The sequence below is a fragment of the Colius striatus genome, chromosome 22 (assembly GCF_028858725.1).
Source record: "Colius striatus isolate bColStr4 chromosome 22, bColStr4.1.hap1, whole genome shotgun sequence".
NCBI lineage: Eukaryota > Metazoa > Chordata > Aves > Coliiformes > Coliidae > Colius > Colius striatus.
This window is the reverse complement of record NC_084780.1, coordinates 8,944,858-8,961,785: the sequence shown is the minus strand read 5'-3', so window position 1 is coordinate 8,961,785 and position 16,928 is coordinate 8,944,858. Positions and strand designations below refer to the sequence as shown.

Here is a 16,928-nt window from a genome sequence, read left to right as displayed (position 1 = left end):
TGGACCCGAGTGTGCTGCCTGCCAGGAGAGCTGCTTAACTGGAGTGTCGTGGGCTCCAAAGCTGGCACCCTCCTGGATCAGGGCATGCTGGGTTCCCTTTCAGGCATGCCTGGGAAAACTCTGAAAAGACTTGCAGCACAACCCAAAAATAATCTTTTTGTGGGTGTTACAATGAATTCTTTTCTTCCTATCACTCTCACCCCTCACCAGCCCAAATCTGCTCACTCATCAGCGAAAGCTAAAGCAACGTGTATAGGTCAGAAGTCTCAGAAAACACCTCAATATGGGGGTTTCTGCCTTGAAAGATCTTTGTTTTGGTTTCTTTTTGCCACTGAACCACAGGACAGACCCCTCTCCTCCCCCACTTCCCCTGTGGATGGGCTCCTCACACTCCTGGAGTTGAATCTGCATTGGGTGAGCACAGGGTGCACGATGCCCCATCACGCCTGCTGCAGCTCTGTGCCTTAGGGCAGCTCCAGAAGAAACTCAGCAAGAATTTCCTTCTGGGGGCTTCACTTACCTCTCATCGCTGCTCTTACCTACAGTTTCAGTGGTGGTCTGAGACATAAAATGATCTGCATGGGGTTTTTTTTCCTGTATGAGGAAAGGCTTCTCAAGTATCTCCAAATCGATGGTCTCTATGTATGGTGAGTGAGGGGTTCTGCCCAGGCAGCACGCACTCACACTGCCTTTGCCACCTGAGCTTGGCCAGTGCTGTGTGGACAGACTGATGATCCCATTCTGAGGGGGACAAGCACATGCTTAGAAAATAAAGCTAGAAATGACTTCAAGAAGCCACTCCATCCCTTTCTCTTCCTGTTAGCTGAGCTGCAGCAAAACGACTTTAATCAAAGTGCTTTAAAGTTTTGCTCGGTTAGAGTCACGTCACTCTGCTTCCGCAGCTGCAGGCTGCCACGAGCTCTGCCCCGCACAGGCAGCGGGGGGGTCCTGAGCACCCTGTGTCTCACCCTGCATCTGCTCTGCATCCCCCGTCCCGCCCCGCATCCCCCGTCCCGCCCCGCATCCCCCGTCCCGCCCCGCATCCCCCGTCCCGTGGAAGGGGCAGCTGGGGCCGCCGCGGCTGCCGAGGGCCGACACGGAGCCCGGACACGGATCCTGCTCCCCACCTCCCTGGCCAGCCCGGGCTGCGTGTTGGCCGCAGCTCAGCACCATTTACTGCTCCCAGAGCCCAGCCCAGTCCCGGCCGCTGCTGGGGACTTGCTGCAGGGCTGGGAATTTTTTTCTCGAGCAGGAAGCTGAAGCGTTTCCTCCTCCCGCCGCAGCCGGCGCTTGCAGAGCGGGTTTTGCAATCCTTTAGGTTTCTGTTCTCGGGGCGGGGAGGTGCCTCTCGCCACCTTGCAGCCCGGCGTTTGTTCGCTCGCGGCTTTCCGCGTCTGTGGCCGTTGGTCCCAGCGGGGCGGTGGCGGCGCGTCCATGCGCAGCTCTTGGCGCTGCTGCCGTCTCGGTGCCCGCGGGGCGGGAGCTCGGCAGCCGCCTGGCCGGGGGTATGTCCCGCCGCGGCTTCGTGGTCCTCGTGCGCTGCCGGGGGAGGACGGGCAAACGCCGGGGTTCGGGGGAGGGCCAGGGGCCTCCGGGGTGACCCGTGCGCTTGTCCCCCGCAGCGGCTGCCGGAGATGCAGAGCACCGCAAGCTACCTCTGGAGCACTGAGGACCTCCTGGGCCAGGGTGCCACGGCCTGTGTCTACAAAGCTCGGAACAAGGTGAGTGGGGGCAGCGGGGGGGTGGCCACCCCAAAGCCACGGTACCCCGGCGCCCCGCCACCCGTCCAGCCCCACGGCGCTGCCGCCGCTGCCCTGCCCGGGCTGCCCGGGGCTCCTCGGCTGCCGGCGGCTGCTCTGCGCTTGGGCTCCTCGGCTGCTCCGGGGGTTATTTTCTTTCTCCGTTTGGCCTCTTCCCCCCGGGCCCCGCTCGGCTCTGCGGGTCGAGGGCAACTTTCGGGCTGCCCGCAGCCGAGTCGTGCTCCTGCGCATGCCGAAGGGGAAGAAGCTGTTTTCGGGGGAATGCCCAAAGGTTTTGAAAACCCCGTCCCTGGCGATTTGCATATTTCATGCAAACACTTGCCAGGGTTGGAGACTCGCCGCCTCGCCAGCCTTTGAACCTTATTGAGGAAACTGTTTGCAGGGCGCGGGGCAGCAGAGGCGGCTCCGAGGATGGTTTGAGCAGCCCCGTCCCGCGAGGACAGGGGGCTCAGCTCAAACCAGAAACTCTTTGAGAAGCTCAATAAACGCGCAGTTTTGTGGCTTCGGGGACAGAAAGCACAGGGAGGTGAATAACAGAGGTTAGCTTGTGCTGTGGGATGCCATCAGAAGTGATGGCATACTGACAGAGTTTGCATCCTGAGCGGGATGCCGGAGCAGCAGTGGAGCTGACGCGGCTGCTTTAGGACGTGAATGGCATCACCTCCCATTTCCTTTTTCTCTTTTTCCTCTTTTACCAGAAATCAGGGGAGCTGGTTGCTGTGAAAGTCTTTAACAATGCCAGCTACCTCCGGCCCCAAGAGGTCCAGATGAGAGAGTTTGAAATGCTGAGAAAGCTGAATCATAAAAACATTGTCAAGCTATTTGCTGTGGAGGAGACGGTAAGAGGGACCTCAGCTCAGAACCTGCGGTGTCAACCAGGCCAGTGACACAGAGGAACTGATCTGAGCTGTGGGAGGGGAGCAGGAGTCCCCAGGCTGCCTTCCTCCTCCTCCCATGTCACAAGCCTTAGCCCAGCCCCTCACACTGGGGGCACTGGTGGCACTGGGCCACTGCTCTGGAGCACAGATGTGACCTGCTGTTGTCCCCTGGACAGGCTGATGGTACAAGGAATGTTCTCCAACACTAGTTTATCTGAGTAGGGGGAAATCCAGGGACCCACCAACCAAGGGAGAGGAATGGTTCTGCCTTGGAGGGGAAAAGGCCATCAGTTGTGACTCAGGGCTGGCTGAGCCCTGACAACTGTTCCCCTGCACAGGGCAGCAGCAAGCAGAAGGTGCTGGTGATGGAGTACTGCTCAAGCGGCAGCTTGCTCAACATGCTGGAGGACCCAGCAAACGCTTTTGGCTTGGCTGAGTCTGAGTTCCTCATCGTGCTTCAGTGTGTGGGTGAGTGTAGGGGGGGTTCCTTGCACTCCTAGCTTGGGCCAGGCAGCTCTTGGCCACCTTGGGACAGCCCAGGAGCTCGCGGGGCTGATAGGACCCTGCAGGCACCGGTCCTGGGATGGAGGGAGGAAGGGAGGGATGCAAGGGCTGGGCTGAGTGGTCAGAAATTGCCCCTCTGACCAGGGTGGGTTTGTGAGCTCTACCTTCTGGTGTCTGAGAGTTTCTCCTTGCAGACCTGCTCTGAGAGGCAGCTGTGGGAACAGGCTGTGCCCCACAATGGAGGAGCATGAGGGTAGTGCCCTTCTGTGTGCTCACCGATGCTCTCCATTATCCCAGTCACACTGGTCCCCATTTAAGTGCAAACAACCCTGGGACTTGGCCCCTTCTCTGCCCTTTCTCACATTCATGTGTTAGAAACAAAACCCACTGGGAGAAAACTGCCTCATCTCCCCACACACACGGTGCCTCCCGCTCTGTGCCCAGTGTCAGGGATGAACCACCTCCGTGAGAATGGCATCGTCCACAGAGACATCAAACCTGGCAACATCATGCGGCTGATGGGGGAAGATGGGCAGAGCATCTACAAACTGACAGATTTTGGGGCTGCCCGAGAGCTGGATGATGATGAAAAGTTTGTGTCTGTCTACGGGACAGAGGAATATCTTGTGAGTACCGTGTGTTGCCAGTCTGGTGGCCACTGGGAATCCAGGGGGAAGCTGGTCCCCTGTCCTCCATCCAACAGCTGGGCAACTTGTAGAGAGCAGCAGTGACTTGGAGAGCCCAATCTCAAAGGTGCCACGTTTCGAAGAGGGGAGGGCTCAGCGTGCTTGCTGTAGAGTTACAGGTGGCATTTTGTTTGGAGAATGCAGCAGTAGGAGAGGCCGAAGCCAGCGGTCAGGCTGGGTGCTGGAGGCGTTGGTAGCGCCGCTCTCTGCTCCCCCCGCAGCACCCGGATGTGTACGAGCGCGCGGTGCTGCGCAAGCCGCCGCAGAAGGCGTTCGGCGTCACTGTCGACCTCTGGAGCATTGGCGTCACCTTCTACCACGCAGCCACAGGCAGCCTCCCCTTCGTCCCCTTTGGAGGACCTCGCAGGAACAAGGAGATCATGTAGGTGCCGTGTCTGGCTGGAAGGGCTGGGTGCTGCTGCCTGGGGAGGTGGGACCATGGCTGGTGGCTCTGGGGGTTGCAGGACAAACGGGCTCTGGCTTGGTGCATGCCAGCAGCACCATGGGACTACTCATTTGATCTCATATGACAGAGAAAGCTCTGAAATGTAGCCCATGGAGAGTGTACACCACCGAATCCCGGGGGCTGGAAGGGCCCTGCAGAGCTCATCCAGCCCCAGCCCCTGCTAAAGCAGATTCCCCTTGCTCAGGGGGCACAGGAATGTGTCCAGGCAGGTTTGGAAACCTCCCGAGAAGGAGCCTCCACACCCTCCCTGGGCAACCTGGGCCAGGGCTCCCTCACCTCAGCGCCAAAGGGATTTCTCCTCCTGTGCCAGGGGCACTTGCTGTGTTCCAGCCTGTGCTGTTACCCCTTGTCCTGTCACTGGGCACCACAGAACAAAGACTGTCCCCATCCTCTCCACACCCACCCTTTAGGTATTGATAAGCATTGGTAAGGGCCCCTCAGCCTTCTCTGGCCAGCCCCAGAGCCTTGCTTAATCATAGAATCATAGAATCATTATGGTTGGAAAAGACCTTTAAGATCATCAGGTCCAACCTCTCCAGACAGGGTTAATGTTTACTTTAAAGTTTTTGGCTGCTTCGTAAAGTATTTTCCCTCTGTGCACTTTTTTTCTTCCTGTAAATTGTGACTTTCCCAGTCTCTCCACACTCTACCCTTTTCCTCTTTGCTGAACCCAAGGGAGATAGTGCCCAAACAGAGGCCACTTGGCTCATTTCAGCTGCGAGCGATTTCCTTTCAACAGGTATAAAATTACCACCGAGAAGCCTCCCGGAGCCATCGCAGGGGTCCAGAGGCAGGAGAACGGGAGCATCGAGTGGAGCTATGAGCTGCCACTCACCTGCCAGCTCTCTGAGTGAGTGTCCCATGCCAGGCCCAGCTCCTGGCACCATAGCAGGAGAGGGAATCCCTCCTCAGACAGCCTGGGAGGTTTGAAGGAGACATAGGAGCTTCTCACCTACAGATTTCACAGCCCTCAGCCCAAGTCTTTGCTTTACAGCTGGGAAAAGGGGGTGTGAGACACAGCAGCAGCTCCATGGGGACGGGGACTCAGCCCTAGGAGAGGGGCTGCGCCTCTCCCCATACCTGTGGGGTTTATGGCTCAGGGTTATGCCACTCTGTGCAAACATCTCCTCTTCCCCTGCTGCAGAGGGCTGAAGGACCAGCTGATACCCATTTTGGCCAACATCCTGGAGACAGATCAGGAGAAGTGCTGGGGCTTCGACCAGTTTTTTGCAGAGACCAATGACATTTTGCACAGGATCGTGGTCGACATCTTCTCCCTGAAGCAGGCGTCCTCGCACCGCATCTACATCCACTCCTACAACACGTGAGGACGCCAAGGCCTTGCTAACAGTGAATTTGGGAGCTCAGGAGCCTCAGCCCCTCACCTCAGTCAGTGAACCAGGGAGAGTGCCCATCCCCTTTGCACTGCAGTTTAAACCAAGCTAAAACAAACCAGGCCCAACCCCACGTTTGCTGGGGAGTGCACTGTTCAGGAGCTGTTGGCTTCTGGCATGGCACATAGAGCCCCAGTGGGGGATTCTGAGGGGCTCTGCTGACACCATGGGAGGTTTTGCTCTGAAAAGAGGGCAGGAGGCTGTTAAAATGATGGAAATCTGGGCACTCACCTTGTCATTTATTCTCCATCCTTTTTATTTCTTTTACATTTCAGTACCACCAAGTTTTTAGATGCTGTCTTCAAACAGACAAACATTGTCCCTCACCATCAAGAGTATTTTTTTGAAGGTCATCTGTATGAGTTGGATCCTAATCTACAAGCTCATAATTTCTGCAAAACCACAGGGCACAATCCTCTGATCTTGCTGAGCACTGCTGAGCAACCAGAAGAGGTGGTGGGAGTGAGATACAGAGACCGTGAGTACCCCTGGCTTGGAGCTGTGTTGTGGCACAGGATGGGTGCCCAAAGGGATTTGCTTAAATTAGCATCCCAATAGACTCCAATGCATGGGGCGGGGGTGGGAGTTCTGGTGCCAGAGCAGGACTGGGAGGTTTCTGGGTTGTTTTTCCCCCTGCCACGTGCAGTTGCTCCACCGACCCCCACCACACTGGGCTGTGTAGGTGATTTGTGCCTTTATCCATGTCTGCAGAATATGTTGAAGGGTTGCACTGAGTCTTGGGCATCACCACAGCTCCTGTGCCTGAAATCCTGAGCAGCTGCAAGGGTGGGAGACATTCCTGTGGGTGGCAGCTGTGGCTTAGGGGGCTCGGGGCTGACTCTGCAAAGCATCGTCACCTCTGTGTCTCTGCAGCATCGCTCGAGTTTCCCAGGCTTGCCCCCAAGGTGGACGTGGTGGCCGACTGCAGCGCAGCCAAGGTGTGTGTGTGGGGGGTGTGGGGAGCCGTGGGCACGGCCGTGGGGCACAGCCTGGGCAGAGCCTTTGCCTTGCAGAGCGCGGTGGGGGCCGCACACCAGACGCTGCGCCTGGCCCGGGCCCTGCGGCGCTGCCGGGAGCTGCTGGCCAGGGGGCTGCACTGGGTCATGTGAGTGCCGGGGCTGCCGTGGGGAGCGGGGTGTGGGGCTGACCCAGCCCTTCCCAGCACCGAGGGATCTGTGTCTGAAAGAGCTGAATCGCTCTGGGGGGTTTCCAGCCACTGCCAGGATCGCTGGGTCTGGGGGAATGTGGTGGGGGGAGGTACTGGGAGGGACCACAGCACAATGCCCAAGGAAGGGACACGTATGCCAGGCTGTGAGGGAGTAGGACCCACAAGAAAATACCACTGAGGACTGTGAGGAAGCTCCTGTCCCCATTTATTACTTCTGAGTCGCTTTTTCTTGGTTTAGGAGATGCTGAGGAAAACAGCATCGCTATTATTGATGTACATTTGCATTGTCCCACCCGCTTCCTTCGGGGCAGGAGATCCTTGTGCAGTGGTGGAACAGTGCCCAGTGTGACAGTGCCCTGCCTGGGACCTGCACCCCTTCTCACCTGCATCCAGCCCCATTTTCTCACGAGCAGCCAGAGGGAAGCCACTAGCTCCATCCCAACCACCCATCCCCAGGATGGAGGCTGAGCTGCCAGGGAGCACGTGTTGGACAGGCTGTGTTTTCTCTCTTGGCAGTGGGAACCTGAAAACAGAGTGCTTGAGGATCTTGGAGCAGAGGAGAGGGGCTGTTTCAGTGCTGACCTGCCTGCAGCTCACTGAGGTGAAGACCCAAGTGCTGTAAGTGTGGCTTTGCGGCCGTGGGGAGCAGGCGCTGGGCTGTCACAGGTACCCACGCTGCCATGAGGCTGCTACAGGTGAGAGCTGGGACTCTCAAACGTGCCTGGATGATCAGAAATAAGTACAGCTCTAAGAATAAGTTGGTAGCTGGAAGGTAAGAGGCTTTTTCATTGTATGTGAGGCTGTGGGAGATTAGCCCCTCTGGCTGTTTCTCTGCCTCAGTTTTTAATGATTGGTCCCTGGTTTCGCAGCCTGCCCTTTAGGTACTGATCAGCTTTGATGAGGACTCACCTCAGCCTTCTCTTGTCCAGGCTGAACAGCCCCAGGTCCCGCAGCCTTTCCTCCCCAGAGAGATGTTCCAGTCCCCTCAGGATCTCGATAGCCCTGTTGTTGTTGTAATGGAAGATTCTTTGCTGCTGGGTTCTTTCATTCTTTTCACTTTAGCAAGCCCCTTTGTTTCCTTTTAATCTAAAAAGAGAGGGACACGAGGTCCCCACTGGGTCCGGCAGGGTTAGTGCAGGGCTGAGGTGCCGGGAGCGCTGCTGCTGCAGCTGGACGCTGCCGCTTTCTGTCCCATTTCTGCCGGCGCCGCGCTCCCGTTACGCTGACGACAGCTGCTGGAGGGCACACGGCAGCTCCTCTGGCATAAGGCTGCTGGGTAGAAGCCTGACAATTTGAGAACAAATGGGACACAGCGGTGTGAGTTTTTACCAAGTCAGAACTTTGCATCTCGTGGCTCAGCCCCATACCCTGATCCAGAGTCGCTGCCCGAGCAAACCCTGTCCCGGCTCCTCCAGAGGCCCCGCCGCTGCCTCCACCACGGGAGGGATTTTCTCTGCCTCTGGCTTGTATTCTGCTAAAGGAACATCCATTTGCTGCCTTTCCTCAGGCATGAGGCTGTTCCTGCAGCCGGCACAGGGCCAGCGCTCAAGGACGTGGCCACGGTGAAGATGCGGCTGCAGAGGGTGAGTCCCGGCGGGCGCCGTGGGGCCGGGACACAGCCACAGGCACAGCCACAGGCACCACCCCAGCTGATGGCTCCAACCTCTGCTCCTCGCCCACAGGTCGCTGAGGAGCTCTCTCAGTGCTCCCACAACATCTTTGACTTTCAAGGGGCTCTGGATGGCATTTTATCTGAACTGGTGAAGCACAGGCAGCAAGTGCATGAAGACAAAAGGTTTGTAGCAGCAGCTTTGCCAAAATACCTGCTGCCAATCCCTCTGCTGCTCTCAGCTGGACTGAGCAGACATTGCTCCCAGCTGTGCACAGCCCCTCATTGCAAACAGCTCCTCACAGCGCTGTGCAGGCACTGTGATGCTGCCTGACATCCCTCGATACAGTCCTGGGGAGTCTCTGCTTACAGCGTGTTTGGATTTCACCCCAAAGTGCTAATTTAACCCCAACTTCATCCCCTTCCCTTGCGGGGCCTCACGCCTCCTTCCCTGTCCCCATTTCAGCATCCAGCAGATTGAGTGCTGCCTGGAGAAGATGCAGCTGATCTACAGACAGTTCAAGAAGGCCAGGACGTGTCTGCGTGAGTGAAGGGCTGCAGCAGGAAGCCTGTGCTGGCCTGGTGGAAAAGTGAATCATTTTAGTTTGCTGGGTTTAACAGTTATTTCTGTGCCATGACAGTAGTCCCAGGGGCAGCAGCCCTGAAAAGCCCCTTAAGTGATCTCTGTGTGCTGTGAAATTGCCCGTTTGTTGTGTTATGGACAGGAAAATGTGTGTTGATGGGTCTCTCTCTTTCCCAGGGCTCAGCTACAATGAGAAACAAATACACAAGCTAGATAAGTAAGTCCTAACCCTCTCCCCTTCTGAGGACCCTGTGGCCAGACAGGGCTTTGGTGTCCCTGACTGGATCCTAAGGGGATGTAACATGTTCCTGGGTCGCTAACATTCAGAGGGAACATCTAAAAGTGGCTTCTGTGATGGTTTATCGATGCAGGAGCTTTCACAGCAAAGTTTGCAGGCTGTTTCAGATGAAACTGTGAGAACTTCTGCAGACCTTGGGATGGGGAGTTGTTGTCCAAATCCTGCCTTGGACTGCAGGGCCAAGCACATTTCAGACTGTTGATCAGACAGGATTTGTTCACCAAGATGCTGATCTAGGAAGTGTCCATGCTTTCAGATCTGCTTAACTTTCAGTGGGAGTAAAGTCTCTGATGGCTTTTGTACTTCTAAAAACCTCCTTTTGTTTTCCACTGAAACCAGGGAAGTTTAACATGGGCAAGAAATAAAATGCACACTTCAGTGTATACCAGGGATGGTGAAATTTAACAGGTAGCTCCTTTATCTTAATTAACCTTCAGCCTAACCTTGGACATTTACCTTAAACTCCAAGGCAAAGGCTTCTCCTGCCTGGTCCCCCAGCCCCCCAGACCTCCCTCTTCACTGTAATTAAGTTTTGTTTTCCCTATAACATGATGCAAAATCCAGTCCCTTTCTCCATTCAGGACCCAGCTTTAGGTCTCCTGACACCTGAACTATGTTGTTCATTTGCATTTATTTAAGGAAATCACAGTGTTCTCTCTTTTTTTCCTGGTTTTAGGGTGAATTTAGGGCACCTGGCCAGGAAGGTTCTGCTGATTTTCCAGGATGACTGTGTCCAGTGGTACCAGGAGGCCGTGTTCTTCCATAGCAGCAGGATGAGGTACCAGCCCCTGCACAGCTCTCCTCGGGCTTTTGGGAGCCTTTTCAGTAACCCACCACCAACCTGGGCTTCCGAATGCTCTCTGCTATTGAGTACTGGGATGCAGATGGAGATGATGTTGGTAAATGCTGCTGAGGGAGTCGTGAAGGGGTAACAAGACCTTAAAGGAGCTGCTCTGTGAGTGCTGGAAGCGCTGCTGGTTCCCACACAGGGCAGTGGGGTTCTGCCCTCTTGGTTTAAGGTGGTTTGGTTTTTTTAAAGCCTCCTAAACATGCAGCTTGAGTCCTGGCAGATGGTTTCTCCAGTTTCTGATGAGGAGAGGTTATTTTATTAGGAAAAAAATGCTACTGAGATGAAGAGATCTACTTGTTAGGAATGGCTTTCTCTTAAATGGTATTTGGGGAATAATGCAATGAGCAAATTACCCTTCAGTGACTGAGCACAGCCCACTGCCTATCACAGCAGCAAAGAGCAGGGGTGAGGGGAGGCATTTAGGGGAAGAGGATTCTGCAGAGATTGGGCTTTTATTGCCAGGTTGCTTTTAGAAAGGAGCATCCATTCTCCTGAGCTGCCAGTGTGTGCAGGCTTTTGAGCTGGTCCTTGTTTCTGGCATAGAGTTGCCCTACTAAGGGCAGAGAGAGGGGAATTTTAGGCTAGAATATTGTCTCAGGTGCTCAGGAATGCCCCGGGAGCTCCCTGCTCTGTCCCTGCCCTGTCCCATCTCCAGCCCCAGTCTGTGCAGCGGGGACTTTCCAGGCTGCAAACCCTCACCCACGGGCAGGTTTCACTTCAGGGACAGAAGCCTACAGTCACTTCCCATCATGTCCCACCAGTGAAATCTGCCCTTGGCTTCTGCAAGGATTTTGTCTCGGGGTGAGATTCCTCTCAGGTTTGGAGCCCCATGAAATGTGTGTGGCACAGGAGCCCCATCTGCACTAAAGTTAGGCTTTCACCTTTGCTCACAGGGGCAGGAAAAGCTTCTCGGTGTTTTTCTGGAGTATTTTTGTACCTGTTTTTCTGTCCTTAGGGAGAAGGCATCATGAGTCACAACTTGATATTTTTAATTCATTGTTACTTCAGTGTTAATTGTCCTGTTTTGAGCCCGTGCCTGCTGGCAGACAGCGTTTGTGGTGTCGTGGCTGTTTTTCTGGGGACTGGAGGTGGACTCTTCACCTTAAATATTTTTTCCTGTTTTGTTGGATTTTTTTTTAAGCCAAACCAAACCTTTTTTTATACAACTCAAGAGCACATCAGGTGGGTGTGTGGCACCTCTGCTCTGGGGCCCCTCAACCCTGGCAGGAACAGGGCAGTCCATGCCCAGAAAATCACAGGAGGATTCACTGGTGAGGCTGTGGCAGAGGCAAGGCACCACCCAGCTCTGGCAGAGCCCACCAAGGTGCCACCTACATGGGGCTTTGCTGTCACTAGTGCTGCTTTTCTGGGCTTGTTATGCTTCTAATGGGAAAGGAGAGCATGCAAAAAGAAATGCAAAACCAAGGAGCCTCTTTGAATAGATGTTCAGACCACGGGATGCAGAGGACTGACTAGTGCAGCACAGAGTGATGGGCTTGAGCCATCTCATGCAAGCAGCACTTTCCCTAATTAATTTGCTGTTAGTGCTGTCTGGATAACCTGGCCTATGGTGGCCGTTAGTAGAGCTGCAGCTGTAATTACAACGCTGTTGTGACTCATTTGCTTTCCTTCAGGGTTTTAATTTAGATCCAGAAAGGTCTGCAGAAAGCAATGCAGAATTAAATGTAATGATCCCCACTGACTGGGGATTTCGTTGTCATTTTTCCTTCTAGGAAAGTTTGTGAGATAAAAAAGCATCTGAAGAGGCTCAGCAACCGCATCAGTGCCTGCAGCGTGGAGACGATGGAGTGCCAGGACTGTCTGCAGGAGGTAGGTGCCCACTTGCCCCACTCTTGCTGCAGTTCTCTGGGGGTGATCCATGCTGGAGATCTTACTTTTCCCCACTGCACAAGCGAGGGATGGATAAACCCCTGGCAGTGGCGTGAGGGGATCTGTACCCACATACCAGAATTCCAGTAGCAGAAAGATGATGCTTCACATCCAGCTCTCACAATGGGACTGCCTGACAAGCTGTGCCACAGCCACAGGGGAGAGGCTGGGATCCTTTGGTTACTTTGCTTTGTTTGTCCTGAGGCAGTGGGTGTGCTGGTGTGACTCTGGCATCATTTCCCTGAGTATCTTGTCCTGGGGGGGGAACAGGAGGGCCCAGGCACTGCAGCTCCAGGGCCAGACCCTGTGAGCAGTGGGTGCCTGCCAAGGGTGCCAGCTCTCTCCCTCCCTGCAGGCTCTGGACTGCTTTCTCCAGATAGAGAAGTGGAGTTCAGCCCCGGACCCTCCCACACAGGCACCTGCCCCGCTGAGCCAGGCGCGCCAGGAGATGGCTCTGCGGTGAGTCTGGGAAGAGGCAGCTCCCGCTGCTCACCCTCTGCTGGAGCAGCAGGGCAAAGGCTCTGTGTCTGCAGGGCTGGGGCAAGCTGGGTCCTGCTTCTGCCTTCCTCCCTTGGTCGCCATGGAGTGTCCCTGCCAGCTCAGCCCTTCCACGGGAGATGCTGCCACGGGGAGCCGGGGGCTGAGCAGCGTGGGGCTAAGGGGCTGGTTGTGTCCCTGACAGGATGCAGGAGCTCCTGGAGCAGATGAGGTCAGTAACTTGTGATCTTCTCTTCAACAACAGCATCATCGAGCGGTGAGTGAGGGCCCAGAGATGCTGCTCTGAGCAGCAATTCCTGCCCCTGACATTGGACATGGCCACGCTGCCCTGGGAAGGGGCTGTGGGTCTGGGTGGGCTCCCTGGGGGTCTGTGGGTGAGACTGAACCGGTCTGTGGATGAATTGTGGTGTGCAGAGCTGTGGCTGGTGCCCAACACAACCACAGCCACGCGTGGGGTGGTGCATGTGGGGCTTTTAACAGCACCAAGTTTACATCACAGTCTGGCAGCAGAGGTTTCTCTCTTGGACGTTTTAGTGTGATCTTCTGCAAATGCTATGTCATGGCTACGCCCTTTCCCCAGCCTTTTTCCTGTGCTGCTCAGTGGTGGCAACTGAGAAGTGGATGAGTTTTGTTTCTGGATGAAACTTCAAACCCTAGAATTTAGACACTGTGCCAGGCTGCCCAGGGAGCTGGGGGAATGCCCAGCCCTGTCTTTGTAGGACCAGTGGGGTTGTTGCAGCATGTCCATCGTGCCGAAGAGCAGAGGAGGGGGTCTGGCTTGCTTCTGACACACACAGCTTATCCCAGGAGACACCAGGACAAGCCCAGAGATTGGTGCCAGCCCCAGTTGTAGTTTGGAACTGCATGAGCCCAGGAAACCCCTCTCTAGGCTTTGGTTTTGTTCCGGCAGGTTAAGTGGGGTTGCCCCTGCTCCTGGTATTTGAGACATGGTGAATCTGCAGCTGCTGAAGCAAACTGCTCTCCACAGCAGGGAACACTGACAGCACTTTGGGTCCAGAGCAACGGAGGCGATTGACAAGCGTGTTGAGCAACAATCTGTGTCCTACCTCTCCGCTCCAGCACTTTTGCACAGTTCACCAGCATTAGCTGTGAGTGGCTTGCAAGCCTTGAGAGTTTGACTAGAAAAATGGGTTTGAGTGATTTGGGTTTGTTTTTTTTCCTTTAAAAAAAAAGTACTTGAAAGACTTCATGTTTTTCCAGTCTCTCTGTATCACCATGATGGATGGTGAGGAAGAGGCTGGACAGATAAATTACCTTTTGCCCTCTTACTTGTTTAGGGATTACTCCCATTTTTAACATACTTCTGTTCTCTGGGGCTTCCTGGAGTGGGGCAGGAGCACAGGGCAGGAGGGAAGCTGTACCTGAGGGATGAGAGACCAGATCCAGGATGGCTCCAGGGCTCAGCCTGCAAGGTGACAGCAGGGGGAAAGTAGGAGCTGCAGCTTCTGCCCATGGGTACTGCAGCCTCTCCTCCTGCTACACCTCCCAGGGACTGGTTGTGCATCTGGAAGGAGAGGTTGGGCTATCCTCTGGGCAGGCAAAGGTGTCTGACTCAATAGATGCTCAGGGTGCGTGTCTGGACTGGTCCCTCTGTAGAAGACGAAACACCTGATTCTGCCCTTCACCTTTCCCCTAGTTCCCTCATCAGCCTCTTTTCTGGAGGTGACACACATTAGCTAAACCAAAAACCCTCAGCTTGGGCGTACCGTGGCCATTCTGGTTGCCTGGGGTGGTCCCCAGCCCCTTAGAGCAAGGAGTCTCGTCACTTGCCTGTGCCTGGAGGCAGAGCTGAAGCAGGGACAGGACAAGGGCTGTCAGCATGGCTGCTCCTGGGATCAGGAGCAAGCATTTCTAACCCCTGCAGGGGGACATGAGCCAAAATAGGGCATCCTTGGAGCTGAAAATCTTCCTGCAGTGCTGCTCCAAGTCTCAGCAAAGGAGCAAAATGAGGCAGGAGTGGTGGCTGCAGGGCTGCACCCGCTTCGCTGTCGTGTAGGAACAGGCCAGGAGCTGCTCCCGCCCAGGAAACCTTCCCGGGCGCAATTTGGCACCAAACCTTCCCAGTCGTTTGCATTGTAAAAACCAACATCCTGACTGTCAAACCCAACTCCTTACTGTAGAAGAGGTGGAACTAAGCCATCAAATTAAAAGCTTTTCTCCCACCAGTCATTTTCTAGGACTCTTCTAGTTTTATAACGATCATTACTTTGAATCCAGCTGGAATTCACTGCCATCCCCTGTAGGAACAGGGCAGGGAGCCCAGGCAGAGGCTGCTGCCACACTTCCTGGGGTTCAGTGGAGCTGTGCTGATTCGTGCCTGCTGAGTGTACAACCTGGAACGTGTTTGGCTTCAACAAAAAGGGATTTATTTCTTGGCATAAAGAAAAAAGAGGTTTTGCTAATAGCCTTTGTCATGCTCAAACTGCCACAACACAGCAGCTGCACAGGGGACTCCCAGAATCCAAATGAAAGAGGAATTTTCCTGTCAATGTTAATTAAGGGTTTTTTTCCCCGAATATTTTCACCCTGGGCCTAAAAGATCTTCATGTGCTGTCAGATCTGAATACCTACAGAGGCAGGTGAGAAAGATAATGACCCTGCTACATCTTCTGTGCAGGTGGGAGCCAAAGCTTCCTGTGCTGACAAGTGATTCTGCATTTATCTGTGCTGGAAGCTGAGGTCTGCAGCGTGGGCAGCCCTGGCACAGCCTCCAGCCCGTGACCTGTGGACACAGGGTCCTCTGGCCTTGGGGAGGACTTTCCCTGGGGATGTCAGCCTCTGCCAGAGCATCTCTCAGGGGAAGTAGTCTGCAAGCTGGAGCAGGGCTGTGCAAGCTGCTCCTCTTGCAGGCTCTGGGGATTTCCTTGGGGGTAAGGGGAAGCAAAGCCCTTTGCCAGTGGTGGAGATCCCCTCCTGCCTCCCACACCCCAACGCTGCAAACCTGTGCCCCAGGATGGCAGTGCAGAAGCAAACATCCAGAAGGGTCTTGGCAGGTTCCCAGCCAGGTGCCAGGTAGATCTTTACCCTCAGAAAAGTAATTTTCTTTCTTGCAGGTGATTCCTTATCCTTAATGGTCTGGAAAGAACATAAGATAAACCACCAAGTTTTTGGGAAATAACTTGTCTGTGAATAAATCTGCTGCTTTCCTCAAGCAGAAGCAGAGGAGGCATGAAAGTGAATCGGGATTCTGAATGGGGAAGAAAAAGACCTTCCAAAATGTAATCTTTCTATTTAGCACAGAACAAAACCAGACTTTTTCAAGCTGCATTATTGCTCCTTTGGTTTGAAGCTCTTATTAGTGACTGCTTATGGCTCTAGGATTTTGTAACTCAGAGCCAGTGTTTTATTTCATCCCTCAAATTAAAATCCTTGAAAAGGATTTAGATGTCCTTGGCTTACCCTATCCTCGGGAATTCATGAGAGGCGTCAAATTCAGCCTCCCATGAGCCTGGATTCACCCAGCCCAGCACTGCAGCCACCTCTTCACCTGGCTGATCTCACCAAAACCAAAGAAATTCAAGGGCAGTTCTGTCCGAGTTCAGTATTTCAAACCAATATGACAGAGAGCAGCCAGGTTAGACAGTGATCCTGCAGCTGGGCAATGCGGGGCCGTGGGCAGAGCCAACAGCTCTCGAGGTGACCGTGTCACCTTCTCCATGCTCTGGACTCCATGGGGGACAGGGCAGCATCTCATTTCATGCCTCTTCCAGCCAGGGGGAAGGTGTCAGGGTGACAAGTGATCTTCACATGTGTGCCATATCCAGTCCTGATGTTCAAAGACGGACTCATGGAGTAGTCAGTGACAGAGGGCCAGGCAGCACCTGGCCCAGCCACTCCCGTTTGTGCCGCCTCCTTTGCCCAGGGGAGAGGTTCACAAGCCAACGAGCCAGGCGCGGGTGTCCTCGGAGCTGGAGCCTGCCTGGAGCCACTTCAAAACTCAGCCATAACATTTTCCCTTTTCCCACAACCACGCGAGCCTCCCTCGGCCCGGAGAGAGCATTGCTCCAGCTCCCCGCGCTCACGCCCCTCTGCAGCGTGGTGGGGAGAGGATTTGTTGCGTCTGCCCTCACACCCGGGACACGCAAACGACCCAGGGGTTGCAGTGCAGAGCCCCACACGTGATCTGCAGCTCGCGTGGGAACAAAGCCCAGGGCACGGGTGGGATGTGGCTGGGCTCAAGTGGCAGATGGTGGAGAAAGTCCCCGGCGCTGCGGGACGCGGGCTGGGGGTGATGTTCTCCACCTCCGGGCACTCCAGGCTCCGCGGCGGGGAGTGTCCCGTGGGGAGAGGTCCCACGGGGTTGGGGGTTCGGGGAATTCCCAC

The 16,928-nt window shown here is 55.0% G+C and overlaps 1 protein-coding gene across 4 annotated transcripts; it reads left to right on the top strand.

The window, feature by feature from the left end:
• Positions 1-1,330: 1,330 nt before the first annotated feature.
• On the top strand, positions 1,331-15,951 carry IKBKE (inhibitor of nuclear factor kappa B kinase subunit epsilon). Of its 4 annotated transcripts, XR_009820272.1 has the most exons (22): positions 1,331-1,505; positions 1,623-1,721; positions 2,459-2,599; positions 2,977-3,106; positions 3,587-3,768; positions 4,050-4,210; positions 5,034-5,144; positions 5,439-5,618; positions 5,964-6,166; positions 6,562-6,626; positions 6,702-6,793; positions 7,373-7,474; positions 8,364-8,439; positions 8,539-8,651; positions 8,932-9,008; positions 9,226-9,265; positions 10,023-10,124; positions 11,930-12,026; positions 12,442-12,545; positions 12,769-12,840; positions 13,495-13,693; positions 15,659-15,951. XR_009820272.1 is itself a non-coding variant. In XM_062013715.1 (21 exons), the coding sequence occupies exons 2-21, from the start codon at positions 1,635-1,637 to the stop codon at positions 13,526-13,528; spliced, it is 2,169 nt and encodes a 722-aa protein (XP_061869699.1). In that variant the 5' UTR covers positions 1,331-1,505; positions 1,623-1,634; the 3' UTR covers positions 13,529-15,363. The 4 variants fall into 4 exon arrangements, 3 of the variants coding, with proteins under 3 accessions (XP_061869699.1, XP_061869701.1, XP_061869700.1); XM_062013715.1 differs by lacking the exon at positions 15,659-15,951 and having other exon boundaries at positions 13,495-15,363; XM_062013716.1 differs by lacking the exons at positions 1,331-1,505; positions 1,623-1,721; positions 15,659-15,951 and adding an exon at positions 2,272-2,299 and having other exon boundaries at positions 13,495-15,363.
• Positions 15,952-16,928: the final 977 nt, after the last annotated feature.